This window comes from Hyperolius riggenbachi, chromosome 4 (genome assembly GCF_040937935.1).
Source record: "Hyperolius riggenbachi isolate aHypRig1 chromosome 4, aHypRig1.pri, whole genome shotgun sequence".
Taxonomy (NCBI): domain Eukaryota; kingdom Metazoa; phylum Chordata; class Amphibia; order Anura; family Hyperoliidae; genus Hyperolius; species Hyperolius riggenbachi.
In genome coordinates this window covers 391415656-391439341 of record NC_090649.1, presented here as the reverse complement: position 1 = coordinate 391439341, position 23686 = coordinate 391415656, and the positions used below count along the sequence as shown (strand labels likewise).

Here is a 23686-nt window from a genome sequence, read left to right as displayed (position 1 = left end):
CCTAACTCTACCCCTGGAAGTGATGAGCTGACAGCTCTAATCAATTAGTGGATGAGCTCGCGCCCCCCCCCCCCCCCCCCCCGTCACTTAAGCTACTACACTACCTTGCACTGGTTGATGTCCTCAGACGCCCACCCCTTGCTGTATGGTGTCGTGGGGTTGCTAAGCAATCATTGACTACCTAGAGCGAAAATCTGTTGAAACTATGACACTTCCAATCTAGGTTTCGATTGATATACTGATCGAATATAGTTAAACTGTGTGTGTGTGTGTGTGTCCGTGCGTGTCATCAATCCAGCGGATCGCTTTCTTCCCATAGCTTTGTACTACATTGGGCAGCACAAAGGTAGTATAGTCATGAGTCAAACCGATATCAGACAAGATTTCTTTTAACATTCTAGTACTGAACTGTTCAAAGCGGTGCAAATTGCGGGTACAGGTAAACAATCGATATCTAAAAGACATATACCTGACCTCCCACTGAGTTGGCACTTTAAGACGTCTGGAATTTACCCGTAGATTCTACAAATGAGCAACTAAAAAAACAATGTTAGCTGCTAGCTTTCAGCCTGGTATGACTGACTCAGCAATACACCTGATTAATGTTTGCATTGTGTTTGTGTCTGAGTTCTGCATTTCAGATAGTCTTAAATTTGCTTTTGTTTACAGCAGAATAAATGACCTACATGTGCAAACGTCCATGAACAGCTCAGCACAGTATGACATTTGTCAGTACAATTACCACATGACTCTCCTCAGGCCAAATAGCCAATTATATGGCACAGCAGATAATGGTTCTCAGCGCAGCAGCTGTGCTACACTATGATATCTGCAGAGTGACAAGTACAACTTGCACTGTGGCGCGAAAGACGTTTAACCCTTTCTTGATTGTTTTCCCTATTGCATATTTTTTCACACCTAGCATTAATTGCACTACCCTCATTTACATTGAACCTGAAGTGAAGAAACTCACCTCAAATTAGATACTTGCCTATGTAGAGTCAGGTTAGAAACTTGCCTATGTAGAGTCAGGTTAGAAACTTGCCTATGTAGAGTCAGGTTAGAAACTTGCCTATGTAGAGTCAGGTTAGAAACTTGCCTATGTAGAGTCAGGTTAGAAACTTGCCTATGTAGAGTCAGGTTAGAAACTTGCCTATGTAGAGTCAGGTTAGAAACTTGCCTATGTAGAGTCAGGTTAGAAACTTGCCTATGTAGAGTCAGGTTAGAAACTTGCCTATGTAGAGTCAGGTTAGAAACTTGCCTATGTAGAGTCAGGTTAGAAACTTGCCTATGTAGAGTCAGGTTAGAAACTTGCCTATGTAGAGTCAGGTTAGAAACTTGCCTATGTAGAGTCAGGTTAGAAACTTGCCTATGTAGAGTCAGGTTAGAAACTTGCCTATGTAGAGTCAGAAAAGTACTTTGGACCACTGAGCAACAGTCCATTGCTGCTTCTCTGTAGCCCAGGTCAGGCGCTTCTGCTGTTGTATCTGGTTCAAAAGTGGCTTGACCTGGGGAATGCGGCACTTGTAGCCTATTTCCTACACACGCCTGTACACAGTGGCTCTGGATGTTTCTACTCCAGACTCAGTCCACTGCTTCCGCAGGGCCCCCAAGGTCTGGAATCGGTCCTTCTCCACAATCTTCCTCAGGGTCCGTTTACCTCTTCTCATTGTGCAGCGTTTTCTGCCACATTATTTCCTTCCCACAGACTTCCCACTGAGGTGCCTTGATACAGCACTCTGGGAACAGCCTATTCGTTCAGAAATGTCTTTCTGTGTCTTACCCTCTTGCTTGAGGGTGTCAATGATGGCCTTCTGGACTAGCAGTCAGGTCAGCAGTCTTAGGCCTAGTGCACACTGGAGCGTTTCCGCTTCGGTTTGCGATCTGCTTGCGGGTGCGGATCCGCTAGGGTAATGTATTTCAATGGGCTGGCGCACACCAGAGCGGGAGGCGTTTTGCAGAAACGCATACTCCCGGGCTGCTGCAGATTTTGGATTGCGGATGCGTTTCTGCCTCAATGTTAAGTATAGGAAAACCGCAAACCGCTCTAAAAAACGGCACTTCAGAGCGGTTTGCCAGGCGTTTTTTGTTACAGTAGCTGTTCAGTAACAGCTTTACTGTAACAATACATGAAATCTACTACACCAAAACCGCTACACAAAACCGCAAAACGCTAGCTGAAACGCTGCACCAGGCCTAACACATGATTGCGGTTTTGAGTAATGAACCAGGCTGGAAGTTTTTAAAAGCCTCAGGAATCTTTTGCAGGTGTTTAGAGTTAATTAGTTGATTCAGATGATTAGGTTAATAGCTCGTTTAGAGAACCTTTTCATGATATGCTAAATTTTTGAAATAGGAATTTTCGGTGTTCATGAGCTGTATGCCAAAATCATCAATATTAAAACAATAAAAGGCTTGAACTACTTCAGTTGTGTGTAATGAAGCTAAAATATATGAAAGTCTAATGTTTATCAGTACATTACAGAAAATAATGAACTTTATCACAATATGCTAATTTTTTTAGAAGGATCTGTACATACTATCACCAAGGTTTACACAGCTAGATACAGGAGAATGCTGAAAAGTTCAAAAGGTAATTATTTATCTTTTGTAAGGGTTGAATGAACTGGATTTTACTTCACACTGACATGGATGTTGTCCAAACTTCAGATTTTAAAATGTAACCCCTGTAATACAAAAATAAGAATGAGATGTTAGGAAAACTCTTTTTATCATTACTACTAAACCTACAATTAATTATCTCATACGTTTATTTTCAGTTCAGGTTTGCTTTAACGTGTACCTGAAGTTTTTTTTTGTTTTTTTTAAGCAAGTAAAATCATGATGTGGGCTTATTGCTTGATGGTGCCCATTGCGATCTGCCGCCAAACCGCCATCCTTAGTTGCCCCATTTTCCAGTAAATGCAGGGACAAACTGCTTGTAGAGGGATTGTTGAGGGATGCTATGGGGAAGCTTAGAACACGCCAATTACAGCAAAAAATGCTCCCACTCCCTGCCCATTGCAGCCACACTCTCGTCTGTATGATGTGCATGTAAAGAGCGCACTCCGCAATTACCTGATTCTTCATGTGTTCCAAACCACATCCATGCCATTTTTTTCTGCTCCCCCGCGCTTTTTTATGCTCTAAAATTAATTTAGAGCATTTGATTATAGCATCCAAGATGGTCGGGACCCTGGAACTACTTCCGGAACAGCTATGCCATGTCAGTGTGATGTGAAATCTGGTTCATTCAGTTCCCACATAGAAAAGCAATGACTTTTTGAACTTTCCATCACTATCCTGCTATTAGGAGTTTTTTCACTGCCTCTAGCTATGTCTCAGGAGAGCTGTAGTTTGACTCCTTCAACTGCACAGATAAAGTACTGAATTATTAACCCTTGCAATGAAAAAGGAACACATGCATGTTCTAAGTAGGATTGGTATTCTATTTACTTATGTTTATCTTATGTCTCGTGTCACTTCATAGATACTTTAATAAAATGAAACCTGTGGTAATGCTGCATAATGTACAGTCTTGCTGCCCCAATAAATGCAATTTTTGTATTTAAACCAGGGGACCATGAAATTAGCTGCAGCCTGGGACCTGACTGCTATGCTTCCTTTGCTGTGTACAATTATGTAATGGGCAGTGTACCGTGTTACACGGCAAACCAAGACCTCGATACCCAGATGCCAAAACAACTTCTGGGACCTGCTCAATACAGCCCCATTCTGCAAAACAGAAGCAGTGCAGGCACGGTATTTAGGCCACACAGTATGCAGCTTTATCACTAGTTTATTTCTGTACACACTGCAGCTTTAGTGAACACAAAACTATTGTTTTCATGTTTGTGGAGAGTTGTTCTTGCAGCTGCATTAGCTTAATTTGAGCAGCATGAGGTTTGGGCTGTCTGTAACTTACACTTACTTGCAGCTGAGTTGACCAACAAACCAGTTTCCTGAATGATGAAAATACTATAGCTGCATTAACAAACACATCCCTTACTTGTGTACTCATATTATGATATGCCAGTATACGGGATGAACTAATACAGGTTTCATGTATAAACTATAGAAGAGGCTAGAAGCCAAAATGTAAAGTGTTTGACTATACCAACTTCTCAGATACCATCTGCATTCATGTGTGTAGCTTCAATGAGGGTGAATTCACTAGACAAGGTATAGGGCAGTTGAAACTGTGTTTATAGCAACCTTCCTGGCATTCCATTTCAGCTGAATTTCTGTGCAAAAAGTGGTTCAATTGATTTTTGACAGTTGCCTGTGACTTACCAAAATGTGTCAAGCAGAGGTCTAGTATACATTTTTATTATAAAAAAAAGTTTCAACCACAAAACCATGTAAAAAAATACATTTCATTTAATTTTCCCTTTCTGCCAGGCCACAATTTCCCACTCTTCAGCTTTTTTTATTTTTTTATTTTATTTTGCATTAAAATTTGCATGCTAATTTTCACATGAAGGTTTCCAGAGCATACAAACATTCACATACAAAAAAAACATGCAAACAAACTGAACCCTGCCTTAGAACTGCTTGTCCATACCTTTTTCAGCTATTTTTCCATGGATGGGTCAGGCTCCTCATTACCGCCAGGGAGGTTAAAAGCCTGATTATACCTCTTTTGGGCCCATATGCAATTCAGTTTTTCTCCTAAATTTTCTTCTAGGTGATATTTTTAAACTTGTAAATAAAACGCCTTTTAAACCCCCAGCAAGCAAGAATATATTTAAAATAGTTTTTATAGTACTCTTTTTTTATTTAATTTTTGGTACCTTTTCAATTGTTGAGTGCTGGAAAATTAATATAGTAAAAATTATCTTCTAGGAGAAAACTCAGGTGAAAAAGTTAATTGCATATGGGCCTTGGTCTCTTCGATCTTATAAGACTTCTAACAGACATTATTTCACTGCACTAACTGGCAAGGCAGCATCTTGTGTGCAGGAAAGTAATGACTGTGAAAAGTCTTACAAGACTAATGGGAGGCGGTTCAGACAGGTGGGGCCAGGCCTGGATTTACATTACAGGAGCCTCTAGGCACAGATGTCCTGGCACCTTAGATTTCACCCTCCATGAACCTACAAACCCCCACCAAACTGCACTGCGAGTGTGCTGGCTGTCCCAGCTGTCACTTCTTCCTTACTTCCCTTGCCCGTCATAGGTGGCTAGAGGTTCCCCCAAGTATTAGGTGGCTAGAGGTGCCCCCATATTAGGTGGCTAGAGGTTCCCCCAAGTATTAGGTGGCTAGAGGTGCCCCCATATTAGGTGGCTAGAGGTGCCCCCATATTAGGTGGCTAGAGGTTCCCCCAAGTATTAGGTGGCTAGAGGTGCCCCCATATTAGGTGGCTAGAGGTGCCCCCATATTAGGTGGCTAGAGGTTCCCCCAAGTATTAGGTGGCTAGAGGAACCTCAGTATTACGTAGCTAGAGGTGCCCCTAACTGAGTACATTTAAAATAGGCGCCGGTAGACTTGGGCGCAGGATACAGCCGGTATATGGCTGATCCTGCTTCTGCACAACTCCGGGCCGTGTTAATTACTATTCCTCCCTCCAGGCCGCCATGGATAGTGGGGGAATGATATAATTCGGCTTCCAGCGATTGCTGGAGGGCGAATTATTGTGTTTTTTAAGCAACTTCGGACGGCGCCGACGTTACTCACTGAGCGCCGCTTTAGACTGATTCCCATTATAGTCTATGGCGACGCCGGCTGCGCCCAAATCTAGCAGCGCCAAAAAGCACTGCTCCGCCCTAACTGGAGGGAGATCTCGTCAGTGGAATGGCGAGAGCAGGGTTAGTAACCTCTCATTTACACTCTCATCAGGACTCTGCATAGGGAAAAAGGGAGGGATATGCACTGGTTGTTCAGTGAGCCGCCTTTCCATCATCAGGCGCCTGTAGGCACGTGACTACAGTGCCTTATAGTAAATCCGACCCTGGGTGGAGCACATTTGAATGGTTACAAATGCTGGTGATCATTCACTAGAAATTGTGAGTCGTTTTTGTGAAGTTGCACAGCATTTTGTTTCTGAGTGGTACATTTGAAAAGCATTCAAGGTGTTTAGAGCAGAATAGCAGGAAAAAGTTTTTTCTTTTTGGGCAGAATCTAGTCGTAGCAGGAAGCAGGTAGCTGCAAAACGGCCCTCAAAGTCTGGGGAAAAAAAAGTGCAGGCAGATGCTGTCCCATGCACTGTTCTTTAGCACAGAGTTTCTGTACCCTGGATAGCCGGTGTCCCATATGACTGGGTGTGTCTGGACCTGGTCCACCAACTGCCCCAGCTCTACTGTCCCTCGTGTGTGTGTGTGTGTCGCTCTCTCCTTCACCAATGTCGTACTTCCTGTTCAACAGCATTCTGGGGCACTTCCTTTTCAAAACAACTCAGCAGTGCAGTTTATTTATTTATTTATTTATTGTATTTATAAAGCGCCAACATATTACGCAGCGCTGAATGAGTTGAGTGATTACCAGTGATTGGCAGTTGTTACAAGAGTTTTCTTCTCATCGCTGTCAAATGGAGACAAGACTAGGGCATGCCAGGATGAGATGATCTACCATGGTGATTGCACAAATACTGTAACTGTTGTCTGAACAACAGCTTTGATTAATTCAAAGGGAGAAGCAGTTGATCTCTTTTCAAATGCGGTGTTCAGTGGCTGAAAAAAACACATTTCTGTCCATATGAACTGGCCTTATGTCTGAAGCGTTTCAGCTGGTAATAGAGGAGCATATCGCCTGACTCCTGCCACTCTTATGCTGCCAACGGGAAATACAATTGTTGATTCCACCCAGTATACATGTCACTAAAGGCTGGTGCACACAAGAGCACTTCTGAGCACTTTTAAAAACGCTAGCATTTTGAAAAGTGCTTGGCTGATGTATTTGTATAGGAAGGATCTGATTTTTTTTTTTTTTCCAATTGCAAACGCAGGTCCTGCAACATTTCTGAGGCGATTCAGCCTCAATGTAAAGAAAATCTGTACTGAAAAAAAAAAAACCCTCTGGGGGATACTTACATCGGGAGAGGGAAGCCTCTGGGTCCTAACAAGGCTTCCCCCATCCTCTGGTGTCCCGGCAATCCTGAGCTGTGGCCCCCCGAACAGCGGCGAGGTAAATATTTACCTAATGTGATCCTGCGCTGGTGCATTAGCGGCTCTTCGTTCGGGTTAAAGTGAAGGGGAACTGCATTTAAAAAAATGAGACAGATACTTACCCAAGGAGAGGGAAGGCTCTGGGTCCTATTGAGCCTTTCCTCTCCTCACTTGGTCCCCTCGATCCAGTGCTGGCTCGCCCGGTAGCAGTATTTGACTAAATTAGTCAAAATACTGCTTTACCCGGCCGAAGGAGGCTTCAGAAGTCTTCAGGGAGCCCGAGTGCTCCTGAAGAAGGGCGGCCCTGTACTGCACCTGCGCAAGCACGCTCTCTTGCACGCTCACACCTGTGCAGTATGGAGCCGCATGTCCTCTGGAGGACACTGCTCCCGAAGACTTCCAAATACCCTTTTGGCAGGGGATTGAAACGGGAGGGAGCCAGCACAGGATAGAGGACACCAAGAGAGGAGCCGGAAGGCTCTATACGACCCAGATCCTTCCCTCTCCTTAGGTAAGTATTTGCTTCATTTTTTTAAAAATGCGGTTCCCATTCACTTTAAGGCAGAAATAGCCAAACCTGATCATATCCGCTCTACTGCGCAAGCGCAAAGGACTCATGTCTGCACAGTAGAGCGGACACGATCGGGTTCGGCTATTTCCACCTTACCCAAACTAAGAGCCACTAGTGTGCCTGCGCAGGATCACAGTTGGTTAAATATTACCTGCACACTCTTGTCAGCTTTAGTCGAGGGGCTTTTGGGGGAGCTACGGAGGAGGGGGAAGACTCATTGGGACCCTGAGGAGAGAATCGCCCAGAGGGGGATTTTTTTTTTTCCAGTACATAGTCTCTTTAAATATAGTAGAAGTGGAAAAGCGATCTAAAAAACGCTAGAACAGAGTGATTTTCCAAGCGCTTTTATTTTTTTTTATATACAAAAGCTGATCACTTCCAGCACTACTGTACAAAAAATTGCTACACCAAAACGCTCCAAATATCGCTAGGCATACCTAGAAAATCACTAGGCACATGCCTGAAATCGCTCTGAAAAATCACTTAAACACTTAGCTTTTGCGATTACCCTAGCGATTTTTGGTGTGCACTGGCCCTAACATGGAATCCCTTAGGCCTGTCAATTGCCTTGATTTCAGGACAGTTTTTATACTGTTTTAATTTTCTTTTCAGGCAGAGGTTTGATGCGTGTAACACGAGTCCTGTGTTGATATTGCAGGTGCTCTGGACTCCGGAGGTGATAGAAAATGGTGTCCAGTTTTCCTACACAAGTGCGGATGGAGAAGAAGGCTATCCAGGGGAGTTACGAGTGTGGGTGACATACACACTTGTTGGAGGCGATCTCACTGTAAATTATAAGGCTCAGACCAACAAGACGACACCTGTAAATCTAACAAATCACTCATACTTCAATTTAGCAGGACAGGTAAGCGACACACTGTGTACTCTAAATCCTGTCAGCGCACATGGGAGCACAATATGCAGAAAAAAACTGTCAAACATGGGTTCAAACACAGAACTCCGCATTTCCACTATGGTGATTCGCTTAAAGAGGCACTGTAGTGACATACAGTAGAATGCAGAAATGTAGTCAGGATATCCACTTTTACAGTAATTTTCCTGGTTTTCAGCATCAGAAACTCTTCCTATATATTGCTGTTTATTGGTTTGTAGCCCCGCCCTCCAAGAGATATTTAGCTATGTGAAAGTCTCTTCCTCTCAGTGCATTCTGGGAGACCAGGTAGTATTTGTACTGGCTTTGGAGCTCTCTGTAACTCAACATTCCGCAGAGATCCCTTTACAAAACTAAAGATGTTGCCACCTGTGATTAAATCAGGGCCAGGAAAGAGTTTACAATGGGCAAACACTGACTAAGTAATATATAAAGTAATATTGTAAAAATAAGCAATTTTATAAATTATGTTATTTTCACTGCAGTTCATCTTTAACGGGAACCAGAGACGAACGATAGTGAAAAATGAAAAAAGCTTTTATACACACCTGGGGCTTCCTCCAGCCCCATAAGCCTGGATCGCTCCCACGCCGCCGTCCTCTGCTGCCTGGATCCGCCGGTACCGGGTCCCGTCACTTCCGGCGGACGCAGACAATTATCCGCATGCACAGGGGCTCCCTCGCTACCAGTACGCATGCGGCTGCGCAATATGGAGCCGCACGCGTAAGGGTATGGAGGGAGCCCCTGTGATGCGGATAATTGGTCGCGTCCGCCGGCCGACTGGCGGAAATGACAGGACCCGGTACCGGCGGATCCAGGCAGCGGAGGACGGCGGCGTGGGAGCGATCCAGGCTTATGGGGCTGGAGGAAGCCCCAGGTATGTATAAAAGCTTTTATGTATTTTGTCTCTGGTTCTCTTTAACCACTTAAGGACCATGGTGTTAAACCCCCCCCCTAATGACCAGACTATTTTTTACAATTAAGGCCATTGCAGCTTTAAGGCCGAGCTGCAGGGCCACACAACTCGGCATGCAAGTGACTCCCCCCCCCCCCCCCCCCCCACTTTTCTGCCCACCAACCAATAAATAAACATTGTGGGAGCGATCATAGCCCACCAACAGAAAGCTCTTTTCTGTTGGTGGGCTATGATCGCTCCCACAATGTTTGTTTATTTATTTTTGAAAATATTTATTGTATTTTATTTTGAATAAATAAAACTATTCTATTCTTATTTTACTAACCCTCCCTCCCTTCCCCCGCCAGCCAATCAGCGCGATCGGCTGTCATAGGCGTCAGTCTATGACAGCTGATCACTTCCCTGCTGCCCAGGGGGACAGCCGTGTGACACAGTACAGCGCTGCCGTAGATCGCAGCGCTGTACAGTGTAAATAGTATCGAACGCCGCTGGTAGGCTGATGCTGGAGTGGAGCTCCGTCATTGAAGCAGGGATGCGCGCGCATCAGCACGTGATCCCCTGCAATCTCCGCCCCTAGCACTTCACGCTGATTGGCCTGGAGTGGTCCTTGGGCTGCTGCCGCGTTCATGCCAATCGCCCTGGAACGGTCGGCAAAGGGTTAAAAGGAACCTGAGGTGTGAGACCTATTGAAGCTGCCATATTTATTTCCTTTTAAACAATACCAGTTGCCTGGCAGTCCGGCTGATCTTTTTGGTCAGTAGGGGTCAAAATGGCACACCTGAAACAAGCATGCAGCTAATCTTGTCAGATTTGTCATAGTCATCTGAAATTTGTCAGCCTCCATATCCCTTTGCTTTAACTGCAGATCATTGTGATGTTTTCTCAGAAAGTTAGCTTTATGAATTTTCTATCATTTGCCTTTGCCCAGTTTCAATACTGTTGTTCTGTTTTATTTCTATGTATAATTTATAACTGTTGGGATACAGCATTTGTCTGGACTGAGATGAAACATGTTTAGAGAACGACTGTATGCCAGTGTGCAGGTGAAGGTGGGTTAAATGTGAAGCCGAAATATGGGTAGAGGGAGGGTAAATGGGTGGAGTTTGCGCTGACAGATTGTTAGCTCTTGTGCAGGCATATGATGGCCAGTGAAGAGTTGGAGGAGCATTTATAAAACTGTGGATAGTAGGTTCACTGGAAAAAAAATGCTGGTCCCCCCAATGCCCACCCCTTTCCAAAATACGAGTTAGTTAGTAAGGGTTCAGCGTCAGGAAGGATAATTGGCATTAGGGGACAGGGAAGAGTAAGCCAGTTGATGTGGAGGATGCACTAAAACAGATGGAAACATGTTGCAAAACTATAATGGCTGAGTATAATGGCTTTTTTTATGTAGTTTTTTCTTTGTTTGTTTAAAGCCTCACATTTCCTTAATACGTGTCTGTTGTGCTTTTAGGGGTCAGAAAATATATATGACCATGAAGTCTCCATAAATGCTCAGCATTACCTTCCTGTTGATGACACAATGATACCCACAGGTAATAGTCCACCATGTTCTGGTTGTAAAGGGCATTTGAAGTGTTGGTGTAGCTAAAGGAAAGAGAACTAGGGTGCAACCAAGTATTCTGATTACTGTTGTGGAAAGGGGGATCAGCTGTACGTGCTGTGTGTGTTGCTAGATTGATCTTCACATATGACAACAGATAACCTCTATCCAGTGGTGTAACAATAGCTCCTGCAACCCCCACCATTGCAAGGGGCCCCGGATGCAGAGTGTGGCAGAGGAAGCAGCATGCATTTCCTGTTGTCAGCAGAGTGAGTGACACGTCCTCTTCACTCTTCTCTTCAGCTGCGCAATACAGTGTAACTCCTTGCTGCACCTGATACACATCACATGACATGCAAAGACTATAGAGCCACAAGGTGTTACCCTGTATGGCACGGCTCAAGAGAGGAGTGAGGACATGTCCCTCGTTCTGCTGACAGGTTGTGTATGCCGCTTCCCCTGCCATGCTCTGCTTGCTCCGGGGTGGGAGGGGGGGACCGGCTGGCTGGCTCAGTTTTGTAGAGGGTTCCACCAGGTCCTAGTTATGCATACTGGGCAGCACAGTGGTGTAGTGGTTAGTGCTCTCGCCTTGCAACGCTGGGTCCCCGGTTTGACTCCCAGCCAGGTCAACATCTGCAGAGTTTGTATGTTCTCCCTGTGTCTGTGTGGGTTTCATCCGGGCACTCTGGTTTCCTCCCACATCCCAAAAACATATAGATAAGTTAATTGGCTTCCCCCTAAAGGATTGGCCTTAGACTATGATACATACATAATACATACATATACATAAGACTATGGTAGGGATTAGATTGTGAGTCCCTCTGAGGGACAGTTAAGACAATATATACTCTGTACAGCGCTATATAAGTACTAAATAATAATAATAAAATGTAAAAAGGGCGCCGGGAAATTTGGGCACACAGTAAAGATGAAAAACGTCTTACCCTGCTGTGGCAAATTTTCCTTCCAGCTATTGCTGGTGGCTGAACTGCGCTGTTTTATCATAATTTGGGCTCTGTCTTTTGCCAGCACCCAAATGTCCTCCTTTTTTACCTGACTCATCTAGTTATGCCTCTGCCTCTATTCATCCAGATATTGGAGGAGGACTAGAAAAAACTGTAAAATAAGATAAGGCATCCCAGAATTGTCAGTATAGTTTTTTGTTTTCAGACCAGCAGCATTAAATAAATAAAATAATAAATACTTTTCCACCTGTTGCAACCAAAGGTAATTTTTTATAAATGAGTGACGTTCCATTCCGCTGTGCAGCTGCAGACAGAGTATTCAGTATGCACAATGCAGGAAGCTTGTACCGGATAGCAGGCGTGTTTCTTTCCGCTCAGCACACTGCTTCATTCAGGTGTGCAGATCAAATCATCAGTTAGTGAAGTTTCGGCTTCTCAGAACAGGAATATGGGTCATGTGAGTCTACCAGCTTCCCATTGGTTGATGACCTGGTTTTGGGCATACGGGTAGCATAACTCTTATCAGACTTCCTCTGACTTAGATTCTATTTTACAAACTGTTATTTTTTTTGTTTAGTTCAAAGCCATACTTTACTTAAATATGCAGTTTGTGCTGGCAGTATTTATTGTGCTCAAATTGCAGTTATTTAAAGAAATGACAAAACACATCGCTACAAAGGCTACTTAGTAGTTTAAAGCGGTATTGTCACCATAAAAATCAAATTTCAACAGCAACTGGTCTGAGTGTATTAAGTGATAAAGATGCTAATCCTGCATTCAAAACTTTTTCTGCTGTTGTGGTTTGGAGTTATCACATACTTTAGGAGCACTGGCCCTAGTGCCAAACAGTGCCAAAAAGTTGAATGCTGGGAGTTCTTTTGAATGCTGGGAGTTCTTTTTATCTATAATATATTCCTCCTCTTCCATTTATTTCCCTGCCTAGCTGATCACTTGTGTTTACAAGCAAGGCTGAGGTGACTCCGTGATTGGATGTGTAAATAAAAAAAAAAGACTCTGGGAAGAGGGCAGCTAATGAATACACAATGAGCAAGAGAAGGGAGGGGGGGAAACAAGAGTCAGGGAGGATATGATGTCAGCATTAGCTTGGCAAAATGGCCACTGCCTGCAATAGGATTTTCTGCTTTTCCTTTAAAAAAATTCACAGGAATCATTACGTGGATAGCACAATACATCTGTTATGTAAGTAGAAGTAGTATTTATCTACTTATATATGTGTTTTTTATTACTAGGTTAGCATGGGTGTCGCTTGTTCTTTAATGTTTTCAGCTATATGATTTTTCACAGTATGCTTCCTTGAACAGCAACATTATAGCATTTGGTGTAAAACAATCTTCCAGATTTTCATTATACTGCTTGGAAGAAAATATGGCTTGTATGATTGGAAAAATTATCATTCTAGGCCCATTAAATTGTATTAGCAGTTCATGCTGCGGGTGATCACTCCCCATGGAAGGATTGGGTCATCACTACTGAAATTTGTGGCCTGTGCCCCAAATCTCTGCCTCAAACAACATGCCTGAATACAGCTAAACCAAACTTAGGAGGAGGAAAGAGGACAACAAAACAGCATTTGTGTATCAAATGTTTAGAATTCCGTACTGTAAAATGTAAGCAATTTCTCCTATGTTTTTGGATTTTAGCTTGGCCTCATGAAAAGCAGTAATATCCTATTTCTGTGACTGAAGATACACTTAATGTTCAAAGCATACAGTATGTATTGGTGTGGTTAGTGGTACCAGTGTCTTATTCTGTCAGCACTCACCTACCTTCCCAGGTAGACCGGCGATCCGCTCCTTCTACCGTCTCACTTCTTGGCAGCCACACAGCTTCATTGTACACAGTAGATAACCAGGAAACTCACGATTTTCTAAAAAAATTGTGCGACACAATAAGCCGCCCACACTAAGCTGCTGCCCACACGTGCATCTGTGCATACTTAAGCATGCATGGAGGCACCTGTAGCTGTGCTTGCTCACCACAACTGCACCGTCCACACTAAGCTGCCGCCACATAAACTAAGCCTCCGCCCACAGCTACAATGTCCACACTAAGCTGCCACCATACTAAGCCGCTGCCCAACTGTGCCCCTCACACTAAGCCACAACTGTTCTGCCCGCACTAAGCAGACCGCCCACAGGTCCTATGAATACTTACAACCTTTAGTTAGTATATAGGATGACCCTGACAGTGATGGAATGCACTTCTAGTTTGATTAGCACTAGCCCCCTGCTGGCCTATCCCCTGCATCAGTCCCCAAGCATGATTAACACTAGCCCCCTGCTGGTCTATCCCCTGCATCAGTCCCCAAGCATTATCAGCACTAGCCCCCTGCTGGCCTATCCCCTGCGTCAGTCCCCAAGCATGATTAGCACTAGCCCCCTGCTGGTCTATCCCCTGCATCAGTTGGCAAGCATGATTAGCACTAGCCTCCTGCTGGCCTATCCCCTGCATCAGTCCCCAAGCATGATTAGCACTAGCCCCCTGCTGGCCTATCCCCTGCATCAGTCCCCAAGCATGATTAGCGCTAGCCCTCTGCTGGCCTATCCCCTGCATCAGTCCCCAAGCATTATCAGCACTAGCCTCCTGCTGGCCTATCCCCTGCATCAGTCCCCAAGCATGATTAACACTAGCCCCGTGCTGGCCTATCCCCTGCATCAGTCGCCAAGCATTATCAGCACTAGCCCCCTGCTGGCCTAACCCCTGCATCAGTCCCCAAGCATGATCAGCACTAGCCCCCTGCTGGCCTATCCCCTGCGTCAGTCCCCAAGCATGATTAGCACTAGCCCCCTGCTGGCCTATCCCCTGCATCAGTCCCCAAGCATGATTAGCGCTAGCCCTCTGCTGGCCTATCCCCTGCATCAGTTGCCAAGCATGATTAGCACTAGCCCCCTGCTGGCCTAACCCCTGCATCAGTCCCCAAGCATGATTAGCACTAGCCCCCTGCTGGCCTATCCACTGCATCAGTCACCAAGCATGATTAGCGCTAGCCCTCTGCTGGCCTATCCCCTGCATCAGTTGCCAAGCATGATTAGCACTAGCCCCCTGCTGGCCTATCCCCTGCATCAGTCCCCAAGCATGATTAGCACTAGCCCACTGCTGGCCTATCCCTGCATCAGTCGCCAAGCATGATTAGCACTAGCCCCCTGCTGGTCTATCCCCTGCATCAGTCCCCAAGCATGATTAGCGCTAGCCCTCTGCTGGCCTATCCCCTGCATCAGTTGCCAAGCATGATTAGCACTAGCCCCCTGCTGGCCTATCCCCTGCATCAGTTGCCAAGCATGATTAGGACTAGCCCCCTGCTGGCCTATCCCCTGCATCAGTCGCCAAGCATGATTAGCACTAGCTACCTGCTGGCCTATCCCCTGCATCACAACTTACACAATTGAGCTAAATGGGGCTATAATCATTATGGATCAAACCCTATTCCAAATGGAATATAGATAAATGGGGAGGTAGAGGTCCTTAGACCTGTTTGATTAGCTACACACAAACAAATAAAGAGGCAAAGCAACCTCCCATTAATTTATAATAAAAATAATGAACATCGTGAAACGCAATAAACTTGTACAAAAATCTTTATTTTTACCAACAACCACTGGCTAAAAACAATTAAAACCACAATAGGGCATGGCTCCCCCAGGCTCCAATGGTCCCAGATGTCTAGGTATTACTGGTAAGTGCTGTAAAATTAAGCTTTTGACCTGTATTAGACCAATCTAAGGCCTCTTGCACACTGCAAGCAATTCCGATTCAGATTCCGCTTTTTAATCCGTTTTTACATCAGATTCAGATTCCGATTTGCAGTGTGCAGGGAGAAAACTGCAAATCTGAATCGGAATCGGAAGTAAAAACAGATTAAAAAGCGGAATCTGAATCTGAATCGCTTGCAGTGTGCAAGAGGCCTAATGTGGTGTCACCCCATCAATTTTTGTAGGCATACAGGCTAATATGCATGCGAACAGGCTTATGCGCAAATGGAGTGGCACTGGTCTAATCACAGACATACAGTATACATATATCAGTTAGTACATCAGTTCAGACCAATTCTCAAGTCTAATAGTTCATATTGGCTCAAAAAGAATCAAATACTGCACCACAAGTATTGCAGACGCACCACTATAATGTGTACGCTACATAATAAAACCGTGCAGTATTGAGTCAATAGAACGAAATTAATTATTCAGTAGCTTGTAATTGATTCATTTGATATCTAGTGCTACTCTCAGAACCAGCAGACATGCATAAATATATGCATGAACGCGTATTATAGTGTTCAGTGTAGCACTGAATCAATCAAGCCCTGATACACAAATTGGGGAATAATTCATGAAATAGATAAACACATGTGATTAGCAGAAATGGTCAGCCAATTAAAGGTGCATACATATAAATGTGACCATGCAAAACATATATGTTGAACATACAATAAGTGCATATTCCAATAAATCCATTTTAAACATCAAACAAGTGAAGAAAAAAAGAGGGAAATGATTCCCAAGAGAAAGGAAAGTGAATAGGAAGCCAGCTAGGATAGCATGGGTAAATGGAGAAGGAAATGAGGGCACGAATGATCCCCAGACTGGGGGAACTGGAGAGGCAAAGCTTACCAAGGAATGAAGGTGTAAAATGGAGCCAGGAGGAGAGATCCACGCAGATCCTACTAGTTATGCAGAAGCTACATCAGGGACACCATAATGGTGTGCTGGCACAGTTTAAATACTAATTACGCATAGACGCGGCCGCGTCATACGCATCAAGTGACGCGCCATCATAGCGACGGCGTCGTCACGTACGCATCTGTTACATATAAATTAACGCGTCGGCTGCAAACAAATTTACACATGCGTCAAAGATGAATAGAATGGGAGTAAGGGCCCTTTTCCACCAGCGCGTTTGCGCTGGCTGAATCGCAAAGTCGCAAACCGCTAGCGATTTTACAATCGCTACGGTTTGCTTTTTAACATAGGAATCGCAGTAGGTCATTTCCACTACCGCGATTCGTTTTTTAAGCGAACGCGCGGCGGAGCGATATTTGCCGCGATTTTGCTATGCAGTGCATAGCATAGCAAAATCGCGGCCGCAAAACGTCGGGGAATCGCCGGTTTTGCGATTCAGCAATCGCTAGCGTTCAGCGTGAACGCTAGCGACTGCAGGTGGAAAAGGGCCCTTAGAGGCCTCTAGTGGGCAAAGTAGTAAAAAATCCTAGAAATAGAGAACACAAGGTCAAAGATGACATCTAGTGGTAGAAATATGGCATCACATAGTACTAAAATGATGGTATGCATTCATTAAACTCCATAACATACATAGTTGTCATGTCATTTACAACATCTTCCATAAAGTAATGCAGAAAATATATATATATTTAGCAATTGGAGGAGAGACAGTTCAAACATGGGAGAAAGACCACCACAGACACTTTATGAAAAAAGTACTGAGTCCCAAATCTTAAAATATTCCACAGGAAGAATGTAGTCCTGGATTCCTCACAGAGGCGAAACAGTATGGGAGGTAGTCCAATATGAACTAATGGTTAAATGATGAAAAGGAGGACAAGTATGAGTAATACAACACACAATATCATGTTGTATACACACATATTCATTTTTCAACTAGGGGTGAACCCACATAACTCCAGAGGTGCAAGAGAAGTAGCCATGGTGACTCCTATCAAGTGTCAATCAAAGCAAGTCTGACCTCCTTACCTCAAGGTCATTGTAAATTGAGGTCAAATGCCACTCTGTGTCTACCTAGAGACTCAGAGGGCCTGATAATATAGATAAGTGCAATTACAAGGAAGGAAAACAAGTCGTGAAGATAGTAAGCTCACAATTATGCTTAAAGAGTAGATAATAATCAAATTGGCAAATCTCATTGTGGTAGATAGCACCCAACGATGTAGTCCTCATTGAGTCCAAAAGGACATCTAGGTTCAAGTCTATAAATCCATTGTAGTTCCAATCTCAGCATTTTTATCTGACGATTACCTCCTCTATTGTTAAACTGTAATTTCTTTAAGCCATATACTCTCCAGTTCTCAAAGTTCCTGCCTGCAATGCATCTCAAAGAGTGATCTGCCACTGTAGTAAGGATTTTCCCATCAAGGTGGTCCCTGGGAGCAAGTTTGACTGTGGAACGGTGTTTTTGGATACAAAGTTTTAAGGCATTTTTGGTTTGACCTACATATCTTTTCTTACAAGCACATTAAAGCATGTAGATAGCCCAAGGAGTTTGACAATGAAGGAAGTCTCTAAAATGTATCAGACTATTGTCCATGTAGTTCACAATGGTTTTGGTAGATGGCATCAAATTACATATTGAACAATGTCCACAGGGATGACTCCCTTTTATGCTGGGCATACAGGGCACGTTTATGCGCCGGAATCGAGCCGCTGGCTCGATGCCGGCACGTCCCCGCGGTTCGATTCCCGCTCGTACCCGCGGGCACTTCCTTATCTGCGCTTCGTTTCGTCCATTGTCCGCCCGCGGGGATCGAGCGCGGTATTGATCCGGCGCGGTGATCGGACACGTCGGATATTATCAATCGAGCCATCAGCGGCTCCATTGATAATATAAAAAGAGCTGTGTATGCCTAGCATAACACTTACAGTAGTCTGGGGTTGTGTGTAATGGCTATGGCATAGTCGGTACCTCAATGTTGGTGCCCTTCTGGCTACAAGAGATGGCCTCTGATTGATAAATTGTTTGATTTGTGGGTTCACTCCGCAAAATGTCCCAATGTGCATCCATTATTCACCAAATCCCCTGCCATTCATTATTGTAAGTTGTAGTAAACCTGACTATTCCTTCCATTTTCTGTTTGTCTCTTGATCTCTTTGCTTTATTCGTAATCAACAGGTTCTCCCTTGGTGTGAATCTAGCTCTCCTCCAAGCTCTTCTAATGTATTTGTTAGGGTATCCTCTTTCCCTAAATCTCTATCCCTTGCATCAGTCACCAAGCATTATCAGCACTAGCCCCCTGTTGGCCTATCCCCTGCATCAGTCGCCAAGCATGATTAGCACTAGCCCCCTGCTGACCTATCCCCTGCATCAGTCCCCAAGCATTATCAGCACTAGCCCCCTGTTGGCCTATCCCCTGCATCAGTCCCCAAGCATGATCAGCACTAGCCCCCTGTTGGCCTATCCCCTGCATCAGTCGCCAAGCATTATCAGCACTAGCCCCCTGTTGGCCTATCCCCTGCATCAGTCGCCAAGCATGATTAGCACTAGCCCCCTGCTGACCTATCCCCTGCATCAGTCCCCAAGCATTATCAGCACTAGCCCCCTGTTGGCCTATCCCCTGCATCAGTCGCCAAGCATGATTAGCACTAGCCCCCTGCTGGCCTATCCCCTGCATCAGTCGCCAAGCATGATTAGCACTAGCCCCCTGCTGGCCTATCCCCTGCATCAGTCGCCAAGCATGATTAGCACTAGCCCCCTGCTGGCCTATCCCTGCATCAGTCCCCAAGCATGATTAGCACTAGCCCCCTGCTGGCCTAACCCCTGCATCAGTCCCCATGCATGATTAGCAATAGCCCCCTGCTGGCCTATCCCCTGCATCAGTCGCTTAGCATGATTAGCACTATCCCCCTGCTGGCCTATCCCCTGCATCAGTCGCCAAGCATGATTAGCACTAGCGCCCTGCTGGCCTATCCCCTGCATCAGTCGCTTAGCATGATTAGCACTATCCCCCTGCTGGCCTATCCCCTGCATCAGTCGCCAAGCATGATTAGCACTAGCCCTCTGCTGGCCTAACCCCTGCATCAGTCCCCATGAATGATTAGCACTAGCCCCCTGCTGGCCTATCCCCTGCATCAGTCGCCAAGCATGATTAGCACTAGCACCCTGCTGGCCTATCCCCTGCATCAGTCGCCAAGCATGATTAGCACTAGCGCCCTGCTGGCCTATCCCCTGCATCAGTCGCCAAGCATGATTAGCACTAGCCTCCTGCTGGCCTATCCCCTGCATCAGTCCCCAAGCATGATTAGCACTAGCCCCGTGCTGGCCTATCCCCTGCATCAGTCCCCAAGCATGATTAGCAGCAGCCCCCTGCTGGCCTATCCCCTGCATCAGTCCCCAAGCATGATTAGCAGCAGCCCCCTGCTGGCCTATCCCTTGCATCAGTCCCCATGCATGATTAGCACTAGCCCCCTGCTGGCCTATCCCTGCATCAGTCCCCATGCATGATTAGCACTAGCCCCCTGCTGGCCTATCCCCTGCATCAGTCCCCATGCATGATTAGCACTAGCCCCCTGCTAGCCTTTTTCTATATAGTGTAGGAGGCAGACATTTCATTTAGAGTAATCATGTTGCCTTTCGTACAGATTAAAAGCTCAAGTATAAAGAATCTAGCTTGCATGATGGCTGGCACAGGCCGTATGTGCACTGGAGGTGGAAAATGCCATTAGAAAAAGCCAAATGGTGACAATAGTGCAAAGTGACACCTACAATTTGATGTGCTGCCATTTGGAGTTGCAAACTTGGCTCGGTGCCATCCTTGATGCTGCAGAAAACTTTTCTCTACCCCGAATACCCCTTCTTATTGAGTTCTTGATCTAATAAATTGATATAGGAATTGGGTAGGCATGAAGAGAACTGATCACTACCCAATCACTTTCCAATCAGGGTGGGATAGATCTCTTGCTATATCAGACAATTGTCAAGCTGTGTATCAAAAATATGGTTGATGGGCCATCTACATTGTTCTCTGTGTGGCCTGCATCAGTATATATAGAGCTGGAGGGAACTACTGATGACCAATACCAGAAGGTCTCAGGATGTAAAGCTGTTCGTGGTTATTCTTGCAGGAGAATTGTGTCCAGTGGAAGGAACTAACTTTGATCTGAGAAACCCAGTTGATCTTGGGAGTTGGATGGCAGAGTTGAAGGAAATTGGGTTTGACCACAACTTCTGTCTGAGTGAGTCACAGAAAAAGCAGACTTGTGCAAGGTGAGCCAGTTCTCCTGTCTATCCACTCTGTTATCCCTATGAGATAACATAGTTGCCTGAGATGTGTAGTACCTGAGATGTGTAGTAATATGAGCTGTATTACAGGGTACATCACAAGCCTAGTGGCAGGGTGCTCAGTGTGTGCACAACACAGCCTGGAATCCAGTTTTACACGGCTAATTTCCTGGATGGATCTCTGAAGGGTAAAGGCGGAGCTGTGTATCCCAAGCATTCTGCTTTCTGCCTTGAGACGCAGGGATGGCCAGATGCTGTAAATAAGGTGAATGCTTTTTCTGCATGGTCAATACATTTCATTTATATGAATCCCTATTTATTGTCCAGCGCTGCGTAATATGTTGGCGCTTTATAAATACAATAAATAAATAATAATAAATTAATTTATATCACTCGGTCAATATTGTGCAGATGATGTCACACTGCAGGTAGTGTAGATGTCTACATCAAATTGGGTGCGTTACGCAGGAACAATTAAGCTGCCAATTCACCTACAGATTGCCACCCAATGTGGTGAATTGATCAGATTCAGATCCGAAAGGAATTGATCTGAAAGGATCTAAACCCCCCCCCCCCCATACAAATTTTGACATTGAAAATTGATTGAACTGCAGTGTTGCACTGCTTGATACAGTACAAATATTTCTTAAATATTATGTATGTAGGTGCAATTTTACTAATTGGCCATTAGATGCCTCCCCCCCCCACACACACACACACTTTATTCCTGTGTACTGTGAATGTATACCGGAAGTGTAGTGTGTTTTTTCACCTTCGTTCAAGGATTCCGGTGATCACTGATCACAGGCACTTTGATCAGTGTACTAACGGGCGGCGACAAGAACATGGGTGCCTGCGCTGGGCGATAGACTTATATCTATGCCTCCAGGACTTTAGAAGAAGTCTTGCAGGGCATAGATATACTGCCTCAGGAGGGAGGAGATAACTAGTTAAAAGCAGGGGCGTAACAATAGGAGGGGGGGCCTGCGTGCGGGCCCGGGGCCGCTCTGGGGCCTGCCCAGGGCCGTTTGGGGGGGGGGGGGGGGAAGGAGGGGACGCAGCGCATGAGAGGGTAGCAATCCAACCCTCCCTCACCTTCGGCTCCCCGTCAGCGCTTCCTCCTCTAGCAATGGGCAGCAGGCATAGAAGAGGGAACGCAGACACTTCTGCGTTACACTCACCGGAGGTTCTGCTTCTATCAGTGTTTGACGCTACTTCCGGTTTATCAGGAAGTACACACCCCCTCCCGCTGCTGTGTGCTTGCATTGCTCCCCCCTCATGCACTGTGCCCCTTGGCACCTAAATGGATACCGGGGGGTGGGGGGCATCCAAAGTTTCGCGGGGGGGCCCGGGTATTTCTAGTTACTCCCCTGGTTAGAAGGCAACAAATTGGCAAACTAAGTAGCTATTAATAGTGCTATCATCATGTTTCTATAAAATCAATATCTATGTGTTCTCAATTGTAGCCCCAGTTTCCTAGCATTTTGCTACACCCTGGAGAAGAATATAACCAGACAACAAGCTTTCAGTTCTCTGTGAAGTAAAGTGACCTCGGACCAAGTTGTGTGACTTGTATTGCAACTGCTGCAGAATAACATCATGCTGTTTCTGGAAATGGCACCTTTTCAGGATTACTCTTATATGTGAAGGCATATGGACTACACAGCTCTGCTCACTGGTTTAATCATTAAATGTTACACTACACGATCTTCATCTAATGCACAAGATGCAACAAATACCATTGCAAGTTATTACTCCTTAGAGTACTCCAACTGACGTGATTTCTGATTCTTTATCTCAGGCTAAAGATGCATTAATATCTACAATAATTGTACTGACTTGTTTCTACATCTCTTTATTACTGAAATTCAAAGTGACTAACTACACTGATACATGTGTATTACAAATAGGAGAAAGATGAATAAAAAGATATCTATTATACTAGAAATTAAAAGTGCCTAACTGCATTCATGCATGCATATTAGAAATAGGATAAAAATGAATAAAAATAATGTTTAATCATATGCTTTAGCAAAATGTGGAATTTAGGTATGTGTTGGAATTTGGATGTGAGTATTGCATCTAATCGTAGAATATGCTTGTTTTCAGTCTGTAGTAAATTTAAAGGGCATTTTAAGTGAAAATAAACTTATGATATAATGATTTGTATGTGCAGTACAGCTAAGAAATAGAACATTAGTAGCACAAATATGAGCCTCATATTGTTTCCAGTACAGAAAGAGTTAAGAAACGTCACTTGTTAGTTATCTATGCAAAAGAGCTTCTCTGAGCTCTTGGACTAATATAGTCTTGAGAGCAATGCTATTTTCTGAAGCACTTTACATTAAACAATGAAATACCACTTCAGATAAGATTTTACTGCAGAGAAGTTCAAAGGGTCACTAGCTCTGCTCTATTTCATAGTTTAAAGGGAATGTCTGAGTACTTTAACCACCCTGGCGTTCTATTGTTTGCGCCAGGGTGGATGCGCAGCGGTATCTTTTGATTTTTTTAAAAAATCATGTAGCTAGCCTAGCGCTAGCTACATGATGCCCCCCTCCCTGCGGCGTCCTTCTGTACCCTCCGATTGCCGCCGGCACGTATTCTCATAAGGAAATCCCGTTCTGAACGGGATTTCCTTTAGGGCTTCCCCCGTCGCCATGGCGACAAACGGAATGACGTTGTGACGTCACAGGGATTCCCGATCCAC

General features: G+C 44.8%; 1 protein-coding gene across 1 annotated transcript in view; it reads left to right on the top strand.

Annotated features, from left to right (window-relative positions):
• The window catches only part of GALM (galactose mutarotase), a 62449-nt gene extending 39519 nt beyond the window's left edge, over window positions 1–22930 (top strand). Inside the window, exons 4-8 of the mRNA XM_068279571.1 lie at window positions 8334–8540; window positions 10937–11018; window positions 20820–20961; window positions 21067–21241; window positions 22443–22930. Coding sequence (XP_068135672.1) covers window positions 8334–8540; window positions 10937–11018; window positions 20820–20961; window positions 21067–21241; window positions 22443–22520 — 684 coding nt within the window. The 3' untranslated portion in view covers window positions 22521–22930. The remainder of the gene's footprint in view (window positions 1–8333; window positions 8541–10936; window positions 11019–20819; window positions 20962–21066; window positions 21242–22442) is intronic.
• Window positions 22931–23686: the final 756 nt, after the last annotated feature.